General features: G+C 39.1%; 1 protein-coding gene across 3 annotated transcripts in view; it reads left to right on the forward strand.

Annotated features, from left to right (window-relative positions):
• Positions 1 to 22,532, forward strand: part of ida (anaphase promoting complex subunit 5 ida) — a 435,748-nt gene that overhangs the window by 292,291 nt on the left and 120,925 nt on the right. For all 3 annotated transcript variants that reach the window (XM_090371999.1, XM_090372001.1, XM_090372000.1), the window contains exon 15: positions 20,021 to 20,140. In XM_090371999.1, coding sequence (XP_090228125.1) covers positions 20,021 to 20,140 — 120 coding nt within the window. The remainder of the gene's footprint in view (positions 1 to 20,020; positions 20,141 to 22,532) is intronic.

The following is a 22,532-nucleotide window of genomic DNA, read 5'->3' on the forward strand; positions in this document are numbered from 1 at the left end:
GATGGGTTCCTTCCACTTGTTCAGATTACGAACCTAAGGGAGCATAAATTCAAATTAAGAAAAGACAGATGTAGAATAGATGTGCGGAAATTTGCCTTTAGCCAGCGGGTGGTTAATTGCTGGAACCAACTTCCATCTGTCATTGTGGAAGTTGATAGGTTGAATAAATTTAAGGAGGAACTGGACAGGCATTTGGAGGGAATGGTGTGATTTTTTTTTTTTTTGGCTGATGCTGCATAAGCTCGTACACTTGCTTTCTTGCATCGCATGCCACTACTACTACTACCGTAAAAGCAGAGATACACTATTAACACCTCACATTTCTAGGGGTTACTACCATGAAACAATAAAAACAATTTCCAGTTGCGTTCCTGCTAGTGGAATCTGTTATAAACTGGTAATAAACTCGATCTAATTGCATTTGCGATTATACCGATAGCTGGAATTGTGTTGGTTTTTACATTATTATGGTGAAATGTGTTTCCCCTTCACTGATATAAGAAACAAATACGTTTTCAGAATCTTCTCTTCATTCCTATCGTGTTGTGTTTGGTTGAGGTGATTCTGCATTTGACTGCCATTTCTTGTAAACACAAAGGCGAATCGTGTATAAGCGAATTCGGTTCGTGTTATATAAGATATCGTTCCCCTATTTATAAATCGTGTATGATCGAATTCGTGTAGTGTAAACACGTGTTATACAAGGACTGACTGTATAGGACTTTTTGATGGACTGTTGTGCTTCTTCCTGAATCTCTCAATCTGTCATATTTTGAATGTCCTTGGTTTTCTTTTGTTCTAGGTGTATTGAGAGGGCACAGCTGTTTGGGCTATCCATGTTGCCCCACAGTTTACCCCAGAACTCTTCAAGTGCCCTCTGGTCAAGGGGGCCATTGCCCTCCTCCTGTCACTCACTGTTTCTCTAGAAGGCTCTCTGTTTTTCATCAAATATCCACTTGTCTTGTTTTCTCTCTGAGCATTCAGCCTATATTGGTGAATTTCTTATTGAGTGCAAGGAGGTTCTGTTTGCTGATGTCCAGGTATTTTTCAATCCTATGATTATCGGATCATCGCATGTTTGCTGTGTATGTTGTCTTCCTTGAGGATGTTCTTCACTTTTCTGATCAGCTTCTTATTTCTGTTGCCCCATTAGTATTGAGTCGGTTGGCCTATCTTCACTCTTAGCTCTTCTATCTTCTGCTGTGGCATCATTTCCCAGGCTGGTGATTCCTTATCTTTGCATTTTGTTTTCTGTTGGTCTTTGGTTTCTCTTCTGTTCATCCTGGTGGCTGCTACAGCAGCACAGTAAATAGCTGTGGGGATGGTGTTTAGAGTTACTTTGTCGTTGTTGAGGTAATCTAGTATTTGCTAATTCTGGTCTTCTGTGACTTGCCCAAAGGATTCTCTTATGTCTTTGCCAAAGTATGGTTTGGGTCTTTGTGGAATCCAGTCCCTCGTATTCTGAATATTGTCACATTGTCTGTTTCCACTCTGACTGCTCCTGGTTGAATTTCTTGTACTTACTGTTCCTCCTCCAGTTCTGATTTGGTTGTGTCTGTATTCTTTGTTCTTTTTATTTGGCTGGTCACATCCTGCTTAATGTATGCTAAGGTTGCAGGGGCTATCAGGTTCTTAATGATGATGGTCCATCCCTCGTTGACTGTTTGGTGACCTAAACAATCAGGAATCATTCCAACTACTTGGTGTGCAGTTACATCCTGAACATTGTCATGTTGGTTTTTAGCCTTGTTACTTTATAGTATGCTTGCATGATGAACGTATTCTTCTCAGTGCTCCACTTTGTGCATTGGCTTTTCTTCCTTCCTGGGTGATCAGTAGCACAGTTGCGTAGGAAACACTTCCAGTTGATTGGGCTGGTTGGTCTCACCTTTCTCTTGTGATAGCCATGCAGGGTGCAGCACCACTTGTACAACTGTCTTCCTCAGGAGACTCTGTCTTTTTGAGCCAACCCCTTTGCCTAAGGCCTGAACACAAATGACTTAACCTGCCCCCACCTCGATGCTGTATGTTTAATATTTCTACTTCTCATCTTTATCCAACTGTGGAGATGGGTGGACCTGTTTTAGCTGTGGCTTTTGCATCCAATATTGGGTGGTGGTTATTGGGAGCAGCACTAGACAGCATCACTTTCTGTCTCAGACATCACTTTGACCTTTGGGGAGGTAGGTCCAATGAAGCAACTTTTGCAATCCCCCCCCTCTTCACTGCCGGGATTCAAACTTGGGTCCATCATATTGATGAGCCGGCATCACAACCAGTGGATTAATTGCACCCTTTTTATTATTATTTTTAAAAAAAAAAACTTTTTGTCCTTTATGGAAAATTTTTTTTTCTGCCTTTTGACGGGTACTGATACCAAGTGCATGGAGTGGTTGGTTGTGTCCAGTTAGTATTATTATTGTTACTGTTGGTTAAAGAACTCTCTTACTATCCTACAAGTGTTCAGTATTGTGGCTTTCTGGAGTTTCATGTAAGTGTTCTCTGGGAGGCCTATTGTTTTTGGTTATTATGGAGTCTCTTTGGCACCATGCCAGTGGTTGTCATGATGATTATATTTCCTGATCTTTTCCTTGTAATTTTTTTAAGGATTGATGGTGTTGGGTACTGCTGTGTCAGTCAGGTAGGTAGCAGTTTCCTTTTGTTGATGAGGTCTGTGTTTGGTCTGTTGTGCAGGGTCGTCTAGTCCATTATTATGCCGTGGTCCCAGTAGTCTCTGAGTAGAGGTGTATAGTAAGCGCTAAGGCTCCTACATGTAATACAGTAAACATTCTGCATTACAAGAATAGAACCCAGACAGATTACACTCACAGACACAACCAAGTGGCTAGGATAATACATGAGAAGGTAATACCAGCCACGTGGTTGTGTCTGTGAATGTAATCACTTTGCATCCTGTGATGATGTGCTGGATTATTTCTGGGGCCGGGTGGCATTGTGAACATATGTCATACTATCATCCCAGTATCCTTGGCAATGTATTTCCTGTTTTTTTTGTTAGTTGTTGGCGCATCGGCTTCTGTGGCCATAATGCACCTCCCAAAGTTTTTGCATTTTACACTGATCCAAGCCCAAGGTGGGATTAGAACCCGCGACCTTTGAGTTTCCAGGCAGGCACTTTACCCACCTGGCTAACCTGGTCGGCTGTATTTCCTATAGTTCCTATAGGAAATACAGCCGACACTAGGAACTATAGTTCCTAGTGTTGATTACTTGGTCTTTGATGGTGAACATGAATCCTTCATGAATTCCCATTCATAAGCCATGAATCAGAAGACACCTTATCTGTGTAGTCTTGAAGGAGGTCATTGTAGCATCTTCTGTGGAGTGCCTTCTTCGCTCAACTTTCTGCCTTTGTTTCTTCTGTCTATGCGAATGGGGTCTCCTTGTTAAGGTTGGTTGTGGTGTGCTATTTGTCTTTCTTTCTTAAGGCTTAGTAGATTGGTGCTGTGTTTTCCTGAAATTAATCCCACAAGTTCTTAATTGCCCTCTTCTCTTTTCAGTGAGATCAGTCAGTCTTCTCCCACCTTCTTTCCAGGCTATGGTCAGTCTCTCAATGGTTAACTTCGGGTGGTATTTGCAGCTCTTCGTCATTGTTATCCTTGTCAACCTCATAATCTCCTTCAGCTTGGTGCTGGATCAATGTATTCTGGTAGGAGTACGTTAGTACTGGAACTGTGTAAGAGTTTAAGGCTGTGACCATGTTCCTGCAATTCAGCTTTGATTTTAACATGCTGCTTAGTCTCTGGTGGTATTTCTCAGTCAGGCAAGTCTTGATCTTCTTGTGTTCTAACTAGTGGGCCTGCATCATCGCCAAATATTTCTCCCTCCTCCTCCTCTGTCACAGCTTCAGTCTGTTCACCGGTCTTCACCTGGTAGTTTAGTTTGACTGGCTGTCCTTGACACAATCCGTGGGTCTTGTTTAAGACAAATTGCATCCTGATGTCAGTGCCAAACTCCTCAGTGAACCAGAATAGCTGTTGGAGTTGATTCTCAGTTAAGGCATAGAGTTTGTTGTCAGCCATGTACATCAGATGAGAGAGGGTGTACAGGTTATAGGGTATACCCATAGTTGCTGTTGTTGAGCATGGTGGATAGTGGGTTGAGTGCTAGACAGAACCATAGTAGGCTCAGAGCATCTCCCTGGGAAATCCATCTTTTGATGGGTATTGGTCTAGTTGTGATGTTCTTGACCTTGATGGTGGTTCTCTATTTTCCCTTGGTTTCTTCTAGGGAATGTGTCGGTGTTGGGCTGACTTTATAGATCTTCAGTGTCTCTATCGGTGAGCTGTGAGACACAGAGTTGAAGGCCTTGAAGCAAGTGATCAATTTAGGCCATATACAGGTTGCTGTGCTTCTTTAAGCTTGCTCAAATCCCTTCTGCTGCTCAGCCATGATATTCTGACTCCCCAAATGGTCTGATATCTTAGTTTCCAGCTGGTCAGGATCTTGTACATTGTTGGGAGACAGGTGACTGTTCTGTACAGTCCTGTGTTTGTCCTTAGCCTTGAGGTAAGTGATTCCTTGAGTCATAGACTCTGGGATTGTGGAGGTTGCATTATTATCTTTGTGAACTGCTCTGCTGTACCTGCATGTGCAGCTGAATTTCTTGTACCAGTAATTATAGATGTTATCTGTTCCTGAGGCTTGCCAGTTGTGGGGTTTACTGATTGACTGTTCTACTTCTTCCTCCTGAATCTCCCATTCTGTCATCTTTTGTATGTTCTTCGTGTTCTTCCTTTCCAGATCTATCCAAGGGGCATGGACATTATGGCTAACTTCATTGTTCCACAGGTTTCTCCCGAATTCCTCGAGTACCTTCTGGTGGGTGTCACCATTGCCACCTTACTTATTGGCTTGTCCGATTTTCCCTTAGAAGGTGCTCTGGTTTTCATCAAATATCCTGTTGTCTGTTTCCCTCTTTGCACTCTCATTTTAATGGCAAAGTCTCTTGCTATGTGCCAAGAGTCTCTGCTTGAGGATGGCAAGGTATTCTTCAATTCTCTGATTATAGGTCTTGTATTTGCTGTGATGTTGACATTCTTAAGGATGGCCTTTACTTTTCTGATCAGCTTCTTTTGTTACCCCGTTGGTACTGGGTCAATCAGCCTATCATCATTCTTATGTCTTCTGCAGTAGCCTTCTTTTGCAGGCTGGTGGTTCCTTTGCATTTTCTATTATGTTTGTCTCTGGTTTCTCATCCATTCATCCTGTTGGCTAATAAAATGGCATAGTAAATGGCTGTGTGGATGTTGTCTAGTTTTACTTTGTTGTTGAGATAATATGGTATTATTCACCTATTGAGGTTGTGCCTGACTTGCCACAGGATTCTGTTGGATCTCTGCTTCAGTATGGTATGGGGGTTTTTGTAGGATCCATTCCCTCAAATTCTGCTAGTGCTTTCGTCCACTCTTCTGTCTATCGTGACAGTTTTCCCTTTCCACTCTGGCTGCTCCAGGTTGTAGTTCTTGTACCCAATGTTCCTCGTCCAGTTCTGGTTCTGTTGTGCCTGTATTCATAGTTGGCCGCTCACATCCTGCTTGATTTTTTCCAAGATTGCAGGTGTTATCAGGTTCTCCTTGATGATGGTCTGTCTCTGGTCTGCTATTCGCTGTTTGGTAACCTGAACAGTCAGGAATCATTCTAACCACTTTGCGTGTAGTTTCGTCCTGTACATTGTCATGTCAGTTTCTAGTTTCATTACTTCATAGTATGCTTGCTAGATGAACATATTCATTTTGATGCACCTCTTCATGTGTTGGTTTCTTCTTCTTCCCCCCCCTGGGCAGTCACTACTGCAAGAAGCAGTTCCAGTTTGTTGAGCTGGATGGGCTTGCCCTTTAGTTTTGCTAGCCATTGCACAACTAAAGGGCAAGAAAACTAGGAGACAAAAGGACAACTAAACTAGGAGATAGCATCGCTTGCTCCACAGTCATTTGTGGGAGACTCTCTCACAGTCTTCAAACTGACTCCTCTGCCTATGGCCTGAACATGAGCGACTTTTTCCTGTGTCACACATGATGCAGTATGTTCATTATTTCTCCTTCTTATCTTCATCTAGCTATGGAGACGGACCTGTTTTAGCTTTGGCTTTAGTGGTGGATGGTAGCTATGAGAGTGACACCAGGTGGCACCAATCTCTGCCTCAGCCATCACTTCGACCTTGGGGGAGAGGTAAGTCCAATTAAGCAATTTTTGTGATCCCCCTCTGCAATTTTTCCCCCCTTCTTTTTTTTCTCTTCTCCATGATATTGATGGTCTGACTTCTTAACCACTGGGCTAATCACACCCTTTTTTTTTTTTTTTATTATATTATTAGTGGCATATGACTCAAGAAAGCAAGCTTATAAAGCATCAACCAAAAAAAAAACAAAAAAAAAAACTTCCAAATATCACCTTCCCATCCCCTCCAATAACACTAGCCAGCAAAAAATATTTTGTGTCATACCTCACCAATGAAAATATGTTATTCTGGAGGAAATAAACATGCTGATTCTAAAAATCGCCATAAAAAGTCTCTATCACGTCTACATCAAAAGATGTACCAATGTTTAATGTTAAAATAAAGGGATATGTACATATAATTCAAGTTTGTAATACAAGTGTAAAAAAATATTATGCGTTTTCTATAACTCATTTAACTTCAGAAAAATTATTATAAATCATAGCAAAATAGTTATATTTCAATAATATATAATCAGCATACCTGTAATTGTCTTTAAAAATGTTTTTTTGCTGCTAAGGGATTTTCTCTTGTATTCCTACTTACAAGGAACCAGCAGTAATCCCCCATCATTACAGGATCCCAATGACCTTGGTACCGCTTTTCCATCATGGAAATATCTTGCTTGAAACTCCTCCCATTGTTCATCACTCACATCTCCCAGATTTCAGGGAAAAATTCAAGATGGTAATGAAGAAAATGAATTTTCAATGATATTCGACAGACCATGTTTTTGTAGCACTCGAGTAAATTAGACACCAACATTTCTTGTTCCTATTACCCAAAAAACCATGTACTACCACCTTAAATGATCACCAAAGATGGTTCTAGCCAAAGGGACTGCAAAAGGTAACACTTTGAGTTTGCCATGTAATCACTTCCTAAGGTTTGTTGTGCAGGTAATACACTTGTGAGGTGCCCATGGTTTGTCTTGATCATCAATTGTACATCCAAAATAAAAAGAATATGAAAGTTTTTGTTATGTCTTAGATATTTTTCCTTTGAGGCTTTGGGGTAAACTGTAAAAAGACATAACAAAAATTGTTTGGGTGGTTGATACACTTCCCATGTGTCTACTTATTCATTGTACCACTAATTCCAAACCAAATTTACGTTTGAAAACGTAAATTTGGTTTTGAACACTACAATATAAAAACAAAAATTCAATTTTTATCACTACACAGTACACATATGTGGCAGCTAACTAGTTCTACTTGTGTGAAAACACTGAAATGAAAATATTTGCGAATCAGCAGGTAGAGCCAGAAATTATTTTACTGCTACCGCAAGGGTTTCGGGCCGCTCCCTCCTGCTCTCAAGGGGCTGTTTATGTTTGGAGAATAGATTTACAACCCTGAGAACGTCACAATCAGTTAACCTGGAAAACCTTGGCACAGCCTACAAAAATCCTCACCAAAAATGCTAAGTGTGCTGTCTTCAAATTGTAAATTGTTGCATTGGAATTTGCACCTAAGAACCATAGGTAGAAGCTTGATTATGTTTATTGCTAAAATTAAGAGAATTTGCATATATTTGTTAAAATAAATCAGTATGTCATACGTTACTGGCAGGATTATGCAAAATTGGCATATTTTTGTAAAGTGTAACTCCCTCTATATTTAATAACTGTGATGTGATGTGAAACTATCATGATGATTTTCGAAATCTACACATAAAAAGTGGTTAAAAACAGCATTTAAGTTCTTGGAAGTAAAAATCATGTTGGCTAGTGTAATTTTTCTAGTTCCTCCTTGAATTTATTCAACCACCCACTTCTACACTTCTACAACAGCAGATGAAAATTTATTCCAACAATCAACCAACCACTGGATGAAAGCACACATGTCCCCTCATGTGTAATCTGATCAAGAGGAAGAATACCATCAGCATTGAGCTTGCTGATTCAGTAATTGTGCAATCCATTCAAAGCCTTAAACACTTCAATGAGATCACCTCGTAGGTGCCTCGTCTCCAGGCACCTGAATTTGCAGAACTGAAGCCTTTCTTGTTAAGACCATCCTTTCATATTCTTCATCAATCTCATTGCCCTTCTCTGTGCCCATTCCAGCAGATATACATTCTTTCTAAAATGAGGTCTCTAGACCTGTATGCGGTATCCAAGTTGAAGCCTAGCCATTAACTTATACAACAGAATAATCACTTCCTTATCCCTTCTTTCATATCATTGACAAAACCCTATGAGCTGTCCTGGCAGCCTGTCTGCATTGCTCAGAGATTATTGTACAGGTAGCTGGAGTACAAAGTATGAGCCTAGGCTTTTTGCTCTCTCTACAGAGAGGTTTTTGTGTGAGATAAACCAAAGGCATGCAGTTTTGCATTAAGTGATCCATAACCATTCAGAAGATAAGATAAGATAGTCTGATATTAGTTCAGGCAGAACATAACCAGTTCAGGCAGAACATAGTTTGCATTACTTTTTATTTGTGCCCTGGTTAACATAATATTAGGGAAGAACCTTTTTTTTTTTTTTTTTTTTTTTTTTCACATTGTGTGTAGTAGCAAAGGTACCTTGAAAGCCTTGATGATCATTCTTTTGGGAGAAGCCACCTGGCACACCTGCCTGATCCATGTTAGTTCAATCCAGTATCTGTTTCTTTAATTTAGCATTTGCCTAGGTATCAATTGTAATATTTAGAATTTCCATCGAAGACCTGTTCTTGATGCTAAAGCAAAGCTCTCTATGTATAAAGTGCAGTTTTACTTCCCAAGATGGCTTGCAGGGGATAGGTGGAAACTGTCTGACCAGTTCTGGTGATGGCATGGAATATTGCTCTTTGGATAGAAAGTAGTTTCACCAGAAATTTGATATTTGGTGCACATTTAAACCAGGCTCCTACACCATAGGTATAAAGATCACTTTACACAAGTTTAGTTTACTGTTTTAGTCCGCAGTTTTGTCTTGTAATCTGTGGTGAAGATCAGGTAGTGAGTATCCTGGACAACAGAGAGGGAGGCCTCAATAATATTAATAGTTCGGGGCCCTGAGTGGTGCTATACTTTAAGAAGCATCATTCACTTTGGTTTTAGCGTGGGAGATGGTTAATTTATTTTGAGCAATCCATGTAACCAGTTCAGGCAGAACATAGTTTGCATTACTTTTTATTTGTGCCCTGGTTAACATAAAATAATAACCAGGGCACAACTGCCTGGTCCTTGAGATTGTCACAGACATTCTCTCAGATATGCCAGACAAGCTGTACTTGCTACCTGGGAGTCTAAAACACTGATGGAACTGATATTCGGGTGACACTCAAGTCAAGTGGACCCAATTTCGGCGAAATACGGACGATCTGTGACAGCCAAATCCTCTGCTTGCACCTTCACGATGGTGGAACTGTTTGTAATCCTGGGTATAACCTTCATGCACAATTACATGGTGGGTGACCACCCAGGTGTGAACCAACGTAAGCAGGAGTCGAGGTGTGGCGCCCACACCACATGGAGGAACGCCGCCCATCTATGTTAACAGGCAGTACTAGGTGATAGATGACTCTCATCAACCGGTGAAATACCACCACTTTGCTTATTGGAGGCTTGAAGTGGTGGAACCCATGTTTAGTCTCTAGAGCTGTTCCGGTCAACCCTTCCCTATCTCTTCCATCATGCAGTATGATTGATGACTTTTGAGGTTATGATGAACGTCGTGGCGAGATCCAATATTCCTTACATTTCGAGGGTACAGCTCTAAAACGGGGTCGCAGGCCGACCGCTAGTTAGTACACTGGACCGAACCTATTGGTAACTCTCTAGGAGGCTTCCGGATCAGCTAGTGTATAATCTAGCTACCTTTACTCTGCCAGATAGTGACTGGAGGGAGTCCGAGTAGTGTGTATGTGGGGAGCATTGTCGAGGCCACGTTATGTCAAGGATCTGGGTGTATTCTTACCACGTGTATGCCATATCCAAAAATTTCATTACTTCATACAACATGTCCCACCCAATTTTTCTTACTATTGAATACACCATGAATTGTCAAACTAATAGAGCAAGCTTATCTGCGAAAAGATCTAAACCTCCCAAGCACTTCCTAATTCATTTCACAAATATACGTGGTCACAATTCTAATCTCAACGATGTCCATTTCCACTTGCGGTCTGCCAAACCCCATGTACTTTTTCTGACAGAATCTCAGTTATCGGTTTATTCAACTACTGCTCATCTCAGATGCCCAAATTATTCGCTGTATGATTCCTTTCGCCTCAAAGGTGGTACTCGTGCATATGTCCATTCTGATATTCCCTGTCAGAGACTTGGCAATTTGGAATCTCCTCTCTTTGATCTTCTCTGGCTTAAAATCTCTCTACCTCATTGTGTCAAATTCATCTGTTGTCTCTACTGTTCTCCCAACTCCACTAATCACTTGGAGCTCTTTGACTTCCTCTCTTTGCAACTTGACTTTCTCCAGTCCAACTTTCCTAACAGTGAGGTAATTTTCCTTGGTGATTTTAATGTTCACAACTCCAGCTGGCTTCCGTTTTCTAGTCACACCGACAGAGCAGGTCGAGATGCTGAGGCTTTTGCAATTATTAATGTCATAGCACAGATTGTTCATTTCTACAAGAATACCGGACAATCCTAATCATACAGCCAATACGCTTGATCTTTTTCTCACAAACAACCCTTCTAAGTACACTGTCGAAGTGAGAGGTCCTTTAGGCACTTCAGATCACAACTTGGTGATTGTCTCTTCTCCAATGGAACCTTTATCTCATGGTTATTCCCAACCTCGTGTTGTTTGGCATTACAAGAATGCAAAATGGGATGACCTGCGAGACTTCTTTTCTTCTTTTCCTTGGTCTGATTACTGTTTCAAAACTTCTGATGTCAACATTTGCTCAGATCGTGTTAGTGAAATTATTCTTGCAGGAATGGAATCCTTTATCCCACACTCCACTTTAAAATCTCGTCCTTTATCTAAACTTTGGTTTTCCAATAAATGTGCTAAGGCTGTTCAAGAGAAGAATGTTGCATATCGTAATTGGCTTATTTCTAATTCTTCAGTTTCAATTTCTGCATACACCAAAGCTTGCAACAATTGTAAAGCAGTTATTAATCAGTCCAAACTAGAGTTTGAACAGGCTAAGAGTAGAAAACTTGCTTCTTGCCCCAGTGGTAGGCGAGCATTCTGGTCTCTTGCCAAAGCTATTGGCTGCAATTTTTGCCCATCTCTGCTCCCACCTCTGTCCAAACCAGATGGTTCTGTTGTCACTTCAGCCAAGGATAAAGCTGACCTGCTAGCATCCCATTTTTCTTCCAGCTCATGTATTAATGATCTTGGTAAAACACCTCCCACCATTCCGAACACACTCCATTCAATGCCTCTTGTGGTCTTCCGTCAAAAGGATATCAGAAGGATTTTGATGAATCTTGATGCTACGAAAGCTCCAGGTCCTGATGGTATTTCTCCACTTGTTCTCAAAACCTGTGCTCCTGAACTTACTCCTATTCTTTGCCGCCTTTTTTCACTTTCTTATTCCAAAGGTGTTTTTCCTTCTGCTTGGAAATTTGCTCATATCCAGCCAGTTCCTAAAAAGGGTGACAAATCCCTCCCATCCAATTATCGTCCCATTGCAATTACTTCTACTCTTTCTAAAGTAATGGAGAAATCAATTAACCGCCAACTCTTAAACTACCTAGAAACCTTCCGTCTGATCAACGATCGCCATCAAATCCACTGGTGATAATCTGGCCTATGTTACCCATTTATAGACTAATTCAATGGAAAGGTTCTGTGAAATGCAAGTAGTTGCTCTTGACATCTCAAAGGCCTTTGATCATGTTTGGCCTAAAGGTCTTCTAAACAAGCTTCCATCTTATGGTTTGCCAACTGTTTTTAGTAATTAGTTATCCAGTTTTCTCTCTGATCGCTCACTGAGGGTGATGGTAGATGGCTCTCTGTCTTCTAACTTCTCCACTCATGCCGGTGTCCCCCAAGGCTCAGTTCTTTCCCCCACTCTTTTCCTCTTGTATATTAATGACCTTCTTCCGTTGACTGGAAATCCTATCCATAGTTTTGCCGATGATAGCACATTGCATTCTACTTTCCATTTTGAGAAACCTTATCCTGCTCAATCAGCTTCAACTTCTAGAAAATCTGCTACCAATTCCTTAAATGCCGATCTTCAGGTAATTCTCCAGTGGGGCAAAGACAACTTAGTTGATTTCAACCCTTCTAAAACTCAGTCGTGTCTTATTTCTCGCAAAAAAGATTCTTCTGCTCCTATGCTTATCTTTAGTGACACTCCGATTTCTCGGCAAAATGATATATCTCTTTTGGGGATTACCCTGACTTCTAATCTCTCTTGGCACAAGCACATTACAAATATATTTCTTCCTCTGCATCTAAAAAACTTGGTTTTCTCTTTCGCTCTCGTTTTTACTTTTCTTCCAAACAGCTGCTCGCTCTGTATAAATCGCAAATCCGTCCTGCCATGGAATATTGTTTCCACATCTGGGGTGGTGCCCCAAAAACCTCTCTCTCTCAGGCTTCTTGATTCCATTCAGAAGAGGGCAGTTAGGTTAATTAATGATTCATCTCTAACAGAGTCTCTCCACTCGCTTTCTCATAGACGTACTGTTTCTGCTGCATGCCTCTTCTACAGATACTTCCATGGGCACTGTTCTTCTGAATTGGTTTCTATAATTCCTGCTCTCTCTTTCAAAACAGTCCGAGCACATGCCGCCACCAGCCAAGATCCATTTACTGTCCAACTTCAAACCCACAGAACCAACTTTTCATCTTCCTCATTTATTCATTCAACTGCTACTATACTCAGGGTAGTGGAAAATGAAAAAGACCTGGGACTAAATGTGCAGTCATGTATGAAGTTTTCTGAGCAATGCAGAGCACTTTATATCTGGCTGATTAACAGCTCATGGAGTTTTGACCAAAATTTACAAAGTCAAATGTTAACTCTGTATAAACTTCACTGCACTGATTTTCCTGACACCTACTGGTATATATATCAGACTAGAACATATTTTAAATGCTAAAACACCAAGGAGTCTATTTCTCCATTGATCACATTTAGAATAAAATATCATTAGCAGTAATTCTGTACACATTTATTAAAAAAAAAAAACTAGGTTTATAAAAATTCAAATTCTTTATATTTTTATTTATTTATTATTATTATTTTTTTTTGTCACATGATTTGTAAATATAATCTGTGCTGCTCTTCACAGTTCCATTTTATTTTTAAATCCAAAATAATTTTTCATTTAGGTATTAAATATGTAAAATTTGTGGTAAACATTATTATTTTATTATTATTATTATTATTTTAATGAAAGCAAGGTTGTGGTTTACCAACCCTCAATATATTTAGAGCAGTATAGATGGATATCCTAAATTCACCTATACTGCTCTAGCAACATAAATGGATTTAGGGTTAGGAAATCAGTAGAAAGTTGGTTGATACATAAACCAGTAGCAGAGAAAGTAAATGAACATTGTATTTTATTATGTTTTTTATTATTTTTATTTTTTATTTTTATTTATTTTTTTGAAAAGAGGGTTGTGGCAACTACTGCTCAGAGGCACCAGTATGATGTATCTGTAAATGTTTTTATTCTGTGGTCAGTTTGCTTGTTTACTGATGAAAAACCCAAGTTTCCAGAAGAGAAAAAACATGCAATTTGCCTGAGGATAATTGACTCTGCTCTTTCTGACAAAAGCAACATCAAAGTACCGCACATCCCATTAAATGGGAGGAACTCTGGCCTTTTCTACACAGTGTGTAGATTAACAGTGATCCTATCCACTATACTACCTGTGAGGATCTTTTATACAAAGCCTTTGATTAAATCCAGTACTATAATGCCATAGGCTGGCTTAGTGAATTAGTACTAATAAATAAATTAATAAATTTTCTGTTTATACTTCGGCATGACAACCAAGTCAGTAGAGTTTACAATAAATCATCAATACAAATATTTATCATATTTAGTAGTCATGGGCTTGAACCCCGGTCCACTCAAGGAACGTGTGCTATGCACTCTTGCTCCTGACCACTTGGCTATGTCAGGCCTTGTAATACCATGGGTTGAGCTGAATGGTGGTAAACCAGAAGCAACTTCATTTTTGCTTTTTTTTTTTTTTTTTTCGTGGCCTCTGTCAGCAGGTTTCTTCTGGATTTCAAACCCATCTGTGGTTCCAACATACCAATACTTTCAGAGCTATCTGTGAAAAACAATAACCTTCTTCTTTTAAATTTTTTTACTCTGCTCTCTTTGTGAGCAAGTTTGTTTTGACTTCCCAACCACTCAACCCATCCATACAAAAAAAAAAAAAAAAAAAAAACCTATTATTCCTGTTTCAAAATGAATGTCAGAATACTTGCCTTAACCAACTATCCATTCATGGTTCAGATCATCCCATTTTGTTGGCCTAACTTTTGTTCTTATTTATTTACTCACTTTTCCAATCTCTAGAGCAGCCTCTGTCCAGTTCCAGTGTGAACATGCTTTATTCCATTGCCTAACCTTTAACCCATCATGGTAAAAAGTATTATTTTAAGCAGTCTTTTGTGTTGGGTTCGTCATAAAATAAGGGATACAATCAGGATATTAAAATCATAGCAGATAGCCTGTATGATAAAATATATCAAGAACCATTTAAAGTTCATTAAATCTACTGTTTACATTGCATGCTAAACATCTGTATTTTTCTTCTAGCAGTATTATATACAAAATTGTCTCAATGACTGACAAGTCATTGAGACAATAGTTTGATGCACGACAGTGCATCAAACTATTGCATACACATCAAATTGATGTGGGGTCTATTCACGAATATATGAAGTACATTCAGAGTTGTTTAACTTGCTGCACAGCACTGCAGTCACTAAATTTGCAATTTTTAACCTGTATTTACTTGTACATAGATGTTTGTAAATCATTTGATGCATGTTTGTTGCTGTGTGCATTTGAAGTACATTTATTTTTGTTATTTCTAAGTGTGTAAAATGTCAAATTTTGAAGATTAGTGCAAGCATAAAATTTTGGCAATGTTTAGGGAAATCTGTTTGTTTGGTCAGTTAAGCTTTGCTATTAATTTTATCAAGTGGAAATCTGTTTGTTAAACATTGGAAATGATGCAACATGTTTACAGAGAATATTTGTCCTCTTGGTCTACCATGTTTGAATGATACATTTTTGATGAAGGTAGAAGGAAACAAAGTTTAACAGGCAAAGACTGTGCTAGAAGACTTTTAACTGCTCACATGTCTGAAAAAGTTGAAACTTAAAAAATAAAGTTGAAAAAAGCTGGGCAACTTTTGGTTAATAATTTGAGCCAGGCCAATGCTTCAAAAAGATTTGAATCAATTGGGGAAGAGAAATCATGGAATCACATGTGAGCAGTTAAAGGTCAGAAAAGTTAAAAGTTAAAGGTGTTATGATTCAATCTGACATGAAATTTTCCATACAGTGTAAACAGGCACCTAGGAAGGCACAAAATGTCCCATCCATGATTTACAGAACTTTGCTAATAGGATGTTATTATCATTCCATACAAGTTAGACTGCATTTGGAATATTGTATTTAGGCCCGGCGACTGCACCTTAAAAAATGACCGAACTTCTGGAAATGATTCAAAGAAGAGTTGCCATGTTAGTGATGAGGTGCAAATTGATGCACGTATTGTGGGGGGTGGAAAACTAAGATGATTTGGATAATATATTTAGTTATATATTTATTGTTCTTATTTTTATTTCGTTTTGTTCCCTATTATGTGTTTGTCCACTTTATTCTTATTCCCCCACTTACGCATCTGACTTTACTTCCTAGGAGAATTCCAGATTCGAGGGAACTTCTCAATTGTGTATAATTCCCTTCGGAAAGGCTGAGTGTTCAGGAATGACAAACAACGCACACATTAATATATAACATTGACATAGTTTATTTACACTTATATATACAACATAATATACAATTAAATAAAAAAACATGTAATATGCATGTAAAGTTAAATATAGGATACCTTGCAAATATTATTCTTATATTAACAATCAATATGCTATTTTCATCATTATACTCTGTGTTCTCACCATTCTGTTACAATACACTGAAGACTAATCTCAACTTTCCTAAAGTCTCTATTTGTTATTAGTCTTTCAGTTAGATCAACAATTCTTCATCAATACAAACACTATATTCAATTATCTATCTTTAGAACATTCCAAGATTCTCACTATAAACTTTATTATCCTTCTAACATATTATAATCATTTGAACAACAATTTAATCTATTACTTATCTTTCGTTTCTCTTGCATTTTACAATAACCTTTTTGAATTAATTAAACTCTGTTAGTATATATATATAATTTACTTAAGAGATAATTTATCTATCAAGCTACTTCTAGTGCTATCTCTGATTTTCATTAATTAATCACTATACTGTTTCACTAACAGTCCTTGTTAACTTACAGTATTTAATAATATCTCACCTACTTCTATCTTTTTTCTTTCCTTTCCGGGGAGGTTCCAAGCTTTCCTGGCTCTCAGGGTACCTTCTGGTGATCTCTTTCATCAGTTACACCTGAATTTGCTACAGATGATTTTTAGGAACTCTTTGCTGCACTGGGACTGGCGTTTTTTCTCCACCTTATTAAAACCTATCACAAGGAAAACTCATAGGGCATCTCACACTACTTTCTTCTCCACTCCACTTTATTAAAACTTATCACAAGGAAAAACTCATTGGGTGCTACCCTCGTTTTTCCGCTCCACCTATTAAGAACTTTTTTAAGAAGAAAACTTCCCAGGGCGCTACCCTTCTCTTTTCCCACCACGACCAAACACTCAACTGTTAACTGACACATATTTCTTATCACAACAGAACCCTCAACTGTCCATGTTACTAACTCATTTTACTTATCTCGACGAAAATCTCGACTGCTGTGTCCGCTGACTATTTCATTTTCCCCTAGCACCAACAAAAACTCAACTTAGAATCCCACTAACCCATTTTCCTAAACACCCACATAACTCAACTCGGGGATCTGTCACTAACTCATCTTCGCAAAACACTCCCAAATTCTCAACTCTGTCTGTTCTAACTCATTTCCATAAACACACACATAAAACTCAACTCTGTGACTCTTTTCTGCCCTTTCACTCACTTTTTGTTCCTCTCCTTTTCTGTACCGCCTACATATGTCAAATCTGCCCTAGTTTTCTGTTTAACCAATCTTACTCATGTTATCAACTTTCTCTCTCTTCTTATTCGCTAATTTTAATCTTTCTCACGCTGTTTCCTTATTGCCCAATCTAACTTCTTATTTTAAGAAGTTTGTAAACTTTCTCAGGCTGTCAGTACCTTTGAAGTCAGCCGCTTATAGTTATACTGTAGCAGACTAATTTCCCACAATCTAAAAACTTGCCATCACCGACAGCCAGAGCCAGACTTCCATCTAATTCCCAGCGTTGTTCCGATTTTACTGTCCAGGTGTAACCGATTAAAGAAATGTCCCGACAGCACATGGTCCACCGCGCTATTGTTTACCAGAATTGACACCTTTTACTAATAGCCGTTGCTATGGGTTTCTATTGTTCTGGTTTGCCTGTGTGAGCTGAGAGTCGAAGTGTCCTTAGCTTGCTAATAGCTTTTAACTTACCGCTCCCCTTGTATAGACGTTGTCTAATTTAATCCCTTGGCTTGTTTTTAGTAATATTCTTGACGTATGGTTTCGCTCCCCCATATTGCTATATTATAAGTTTTACTCTAATTTAAACTAATCTCCCTCTTCCACAAAATATTATATTTGTAAGATTTTACATCTTACAGTATGAAGAAAGGCATAGAAGGTGTAGTAGTAGTGGCAGTGGCATGTGATGCAAGAAAGCAAGTGTATGAGCTTATGCAGCATCAGCCAAAAAAAAAAAAAAAAAATCACACCATTCCCTCCAAATGCCTGTCCAGTTCCTCCTTAAATTAATTTAACCTATCAACTTCCACAACGACAGATGGAAGTTTGTTCCAGCAATTAACCACCCGCTGGCTAAAGGCAAATTTCCGCACATCTATTCTACATCTGTCTTTTCTTAATTTGAATTTATGCCCCCTTAGGTTCGTAATCTGAACAAGTGGAAGGATCCCATCAGAATTCACGTGTGGACTGCAAAGTTTGATAACTAGACATCTAAGGAGAGATCTGATTGAGGTATATAAAGCACGGAAGCAGTTGAGTAAATGAGTGAGGAAGGCCTGTTCTCCCGCATAGGCAAGACAAAAACCAAGGGCACAAATAGAAATCTGAGGAAATAACAGAAGATTAGATCTTATCAAGTTCACCTATGAGCAATGGGTCATTGAACTACTGGAATAAGTTGCTGCTCAACATGACAGTGATGAGCTTGGCTAATTTCAAAGCAGAATTGAATGGTTACCTTTTGGGAATGGGAGTAGTGTGAATTTTTTCTTTTGATTATTATTTTGTTATTTATATTATTTATTTATTTTTTTTACTAATGTTGAAGAAATCCACTTCCTGCATCATTTGACCTTACTATACTATTAATACTAAACTTGTGTATCAGAACTGCTGTTTAACTGTTGGTAATCAAAAACCAGCAAAGGCTTCAAGTATTTCACATGGAAGCTGTTATGGAATTTTCAGTGATTTCAATATGCATTGGATTTCTCAGCATGTATGTAGTGTCCTTGTATGCTTGCCAATGAACAATGCAATGAGCAAATTAAAATTTGTAGTAATCTCATAATGGCATCTGATAATCATTCATTGTGTCTAGAGCTTATCAGTGTATGAACAAGGGTTAATATTTTTCCCTTTGTCCCATAAACAAAGCATTAATCATTAACTCTGAAATCACTTCATTTGTCATGATCAAAAGCCTTTTACTGCAACTGCTCAAAAGGCCACATGATGCAGAAGTTTTTTTGACCATTCTGGGAGTGTGCACTCCCAATCTCAAGGTACTTCTGTGATTAAGGAAAGATACATTTGTGCAAAGTGTGGAGGCAATTTGGTGAAAAGTACATAGATTGGATTGGATGCTGAACTCTGGGCAAGGCACTTATTCTTTGTGTAACAAGAACTAGGCACATCGCTTTTTGCCAAACACAATACTGTTGCATTACCACATCCCTCATACTTGCTGATCTTTCACCATGCAGTTTTTACATTTTCTTGAAAATTAAATATTTACTAGGCTGTCGCTTCCAAAGCAGATGGCATTATTAAAGCATCCCAAGATGCTTTCCACATCTTCCAGCCAGAATTGCTGACAGGAATTATATTACTGATGACAGAATGTATTCTCTTGTCAAATAGATTACAATGAGAGCAGCTGTGTCTAGGTTTAGCTGTGTTTAATTTGGGAGTTGAGAACTTTTTTACTGAACTATGTAACTTACCTGCATTATGACTTGTATATAAAATTATTATTATTATTAGCCATATGGTGCAAGGAAGCCTGAGGCTTAGCTGCACCAGCCAAAAAAACTAAAAAAATTTCTGAACTACTCCAAGAGAGAGAGAGAGAGAGAGAGAGAGAGAAATAAAAGGGGATCACCAAGGAAGAGAAGAATGATGATATCCAGCTCAGGATCCTGGGTGTGCCAAGCCCACGCTCACCAGATGTGAGCCCCTGGGGTTTGGGGTTTATATCTATTAAGAAAGAACTAGAACTTTTTTTTTTTTTTTTTCAATTAAGAATAACTTTTATGCAAACTTAGAATTTTTCCCATCATTTTAGAATTTTATTCTAATATTCATAATCATACTTATAATAGGAAAGTTCAGCTTCTGCTCCATGAAGGGAATAAAACAGAAGCCCATGATCTGCTTAAAGCACTCATAGATGATTCAAGACATCTACATTCTCATTGTCTCTCTCCACATTTTCTTGTTAGGTAAGTTGTTTTAATCCTTTATTGCTTAATTTAGTTGGATAATATTGATTATTTAACTCTTTTACTCTGTATGAGAAACACAAATGACATGAATAAATGGGGAAACTTTTTTCATTGGTGTGTTTTGCGTTGTGTTATTCTAGTTTGTCAGCCATGTTCTGGTTACAGATGAATTGTGTTTTATGACAAGTGGAATTCTCATCTCTTGAATCACTCATACCTGGACTGAAGAAAACTCATACTGTTATCAGTGTGACTCCTTATTGTCATTATACCTTTTTATTTAATGTTTGGTGTGGTGTTCTTGGGGACAATTTGTTGGTACTTGCTGATAAAAAAAAAATAGACTAATCTTATTGGGTTTTTTTTTTTTTTTTTTTTTTTTATCAGCAAGGCTTTCAGGAATAGTATTTTAGGCAAAACATTTTTTGGGAACTATTGGAAGACACATCGCACCCCTTATGAATTGACAGAGATTTTAATTTATGCACAATGGTGTACCAGTCCACTTTACCCATGATATTTCAGACTTTTTAAATATAGAGTACAATATCTGACGGATTGGTCACTTGGCACTGTACAATTGCCGCCATGTTCAACCAAACTCCTAGATTAAACCATACCCTTAGATTAATTTGTGGGGGTCATATGAAATCCATGGTTTAATCTACACATATTAAGATGCAAGACAAACTGACAAATTTCTTTCTGGAAGCTGCTGTAACTGCTAAGAATAGTCCTAAAATAATAAAAATTCTAGGGAAAGTGGATTCATTGTGCTGAATTGAAAATGAAATGGAGGTTACTTTGAGCAACTGATTTAGTTTTTTAGTTTTGTTTTTTTTTTGTGTTGTTCGACTGGCCTCTTCATTACTGGGAGGCGCGATCACCAGGAAGGAGCCTCCAAGCATCTGTCCACTTGCACGAGGAGCCGGACTAGGGAGTAAAAGACATCTGGCGGGTCGTCCACACTCCTGCAGGAGCGAGAGTGGGGAGAGCCAAGGAAAGAGCAGAGAAGAGACAGGAAAGTGGAAGACAGGCAAGATAGCGGGGATGACGGAGCGTAGGTATCCTCCAAGGCAAAAAGGAGCAGGAAGAGTGCTAGGTGCAGTTGTGGGAGTCCTGGAGAAGGACTGTGGGTAGGAAGAAGAGAACAGGTAAAGTTCAAATTAAAGAGTCCAGGATCGTCACAATGGAGAATCACGGAGCGGCGTCAGCAGGGCTGGCCTCAATTTTCAATTTCATGACTGGAAGTTTCCGGTGCTGTGTGGAGGAATTTATCCAGGAGTAGTGTTCGGGAGTTGCAGATGATGCCAGTGACGACGAAAGACCTCGTTGGCATAAGTGGTTAGTGCATGGAAAGCATTGTTAGATTCCAGTAACTTGGTTTCTGGCTGAAGTGATGTAGTGTGAAGGTCTAGGAGTAGTTGGATTCTTAGGTCTAAGTATACGTTGCATGAGTGCATCACGTGATCCCAGTCTTCAGGTTCTCCGCAGGTACTGAGGGCATCCTCGACTAGGCCGAACTCTAGAAGGCGTCTCTTGAATGACCCGTGGCCAGTTAATAGGAAGGAAGCATAGACGTTTGGGAAGAACCAGGTGGAACATCATTTGTTGATGTTGGTTACCTTGGGGAGGAAAAGTTTAGTAGTTGCACCAGTTGTGGAGTTATTCCAGCGGGTTTGCCATAGGTTTATCAATTCTAGCCACACACGTTTATGTTCCTGTTTGATGTCGGTATCAGTATGGATTTGAATAGTGAGGAATTCAGCTTCCTTATTCTTCTTGATGGCATGAGAGTCTGATAAAAGCGACGTGGAGGTCCAAGGGGAAGCAGCCTGTTAGTAGCTGTAGGGCGGCAGTTGATGTCGTTCTACAAGCGCGGGTCATTTGTAGTAATAGCTTAAGTCATTGAATTTGCTGAATTTTACGTTGAGCATGCACTAAAGTCATTCGGTGGTACTATACTGCAGCTCCATATATGACAATTGATATAAATACTGCTGAGTATAGAAGGCGTTGAGTTGGTCCTTTAAGACCCCAGTCCTTTCAGGTAAAGCATGCTAACACAGTGATGTAATTTTTTATCTTTTTTTTGATAGCTTGGATATGGGGGTTGAAAGTTCTCCTGTCGTCCAAAATTACTCCTAAGTACTTCACCGATCGGTAGCTTTTCAGTGGGCGGCTATTAAAATGTATGGTAGGAGGTCTGGAGAAGTCCAGTTTGCCTTTTAATTGGAGGGTTTTGCTCTTCTCAGTGGAGACTGAGAGTTTATTTTCCGTGGCCCATACGGACAGAGCAGAGAGAACAACCATAGCCTGGGTTTCTGTGGTGGCGCGGGTGGGGCCCTCGAAGATGATAACCATGTCGTCAGCGTAAGAAAGCTGAGTA

This window comes from Mastigoproctus giganteus, chromosome 4, assembly GCF_048544385.1.
Source record: "Mastigoproctus giganteus isolate SK-2022 chromosome 4, ASM4854438v1, whole genome shotgun sequence".
Lineage (NCBI taxonomy): Eukaryota > Metazoa > Arthropoda > Arachnida > Uropygi > Thelyphonidae > Mastigoproctus > Mastigoproctus giganteus.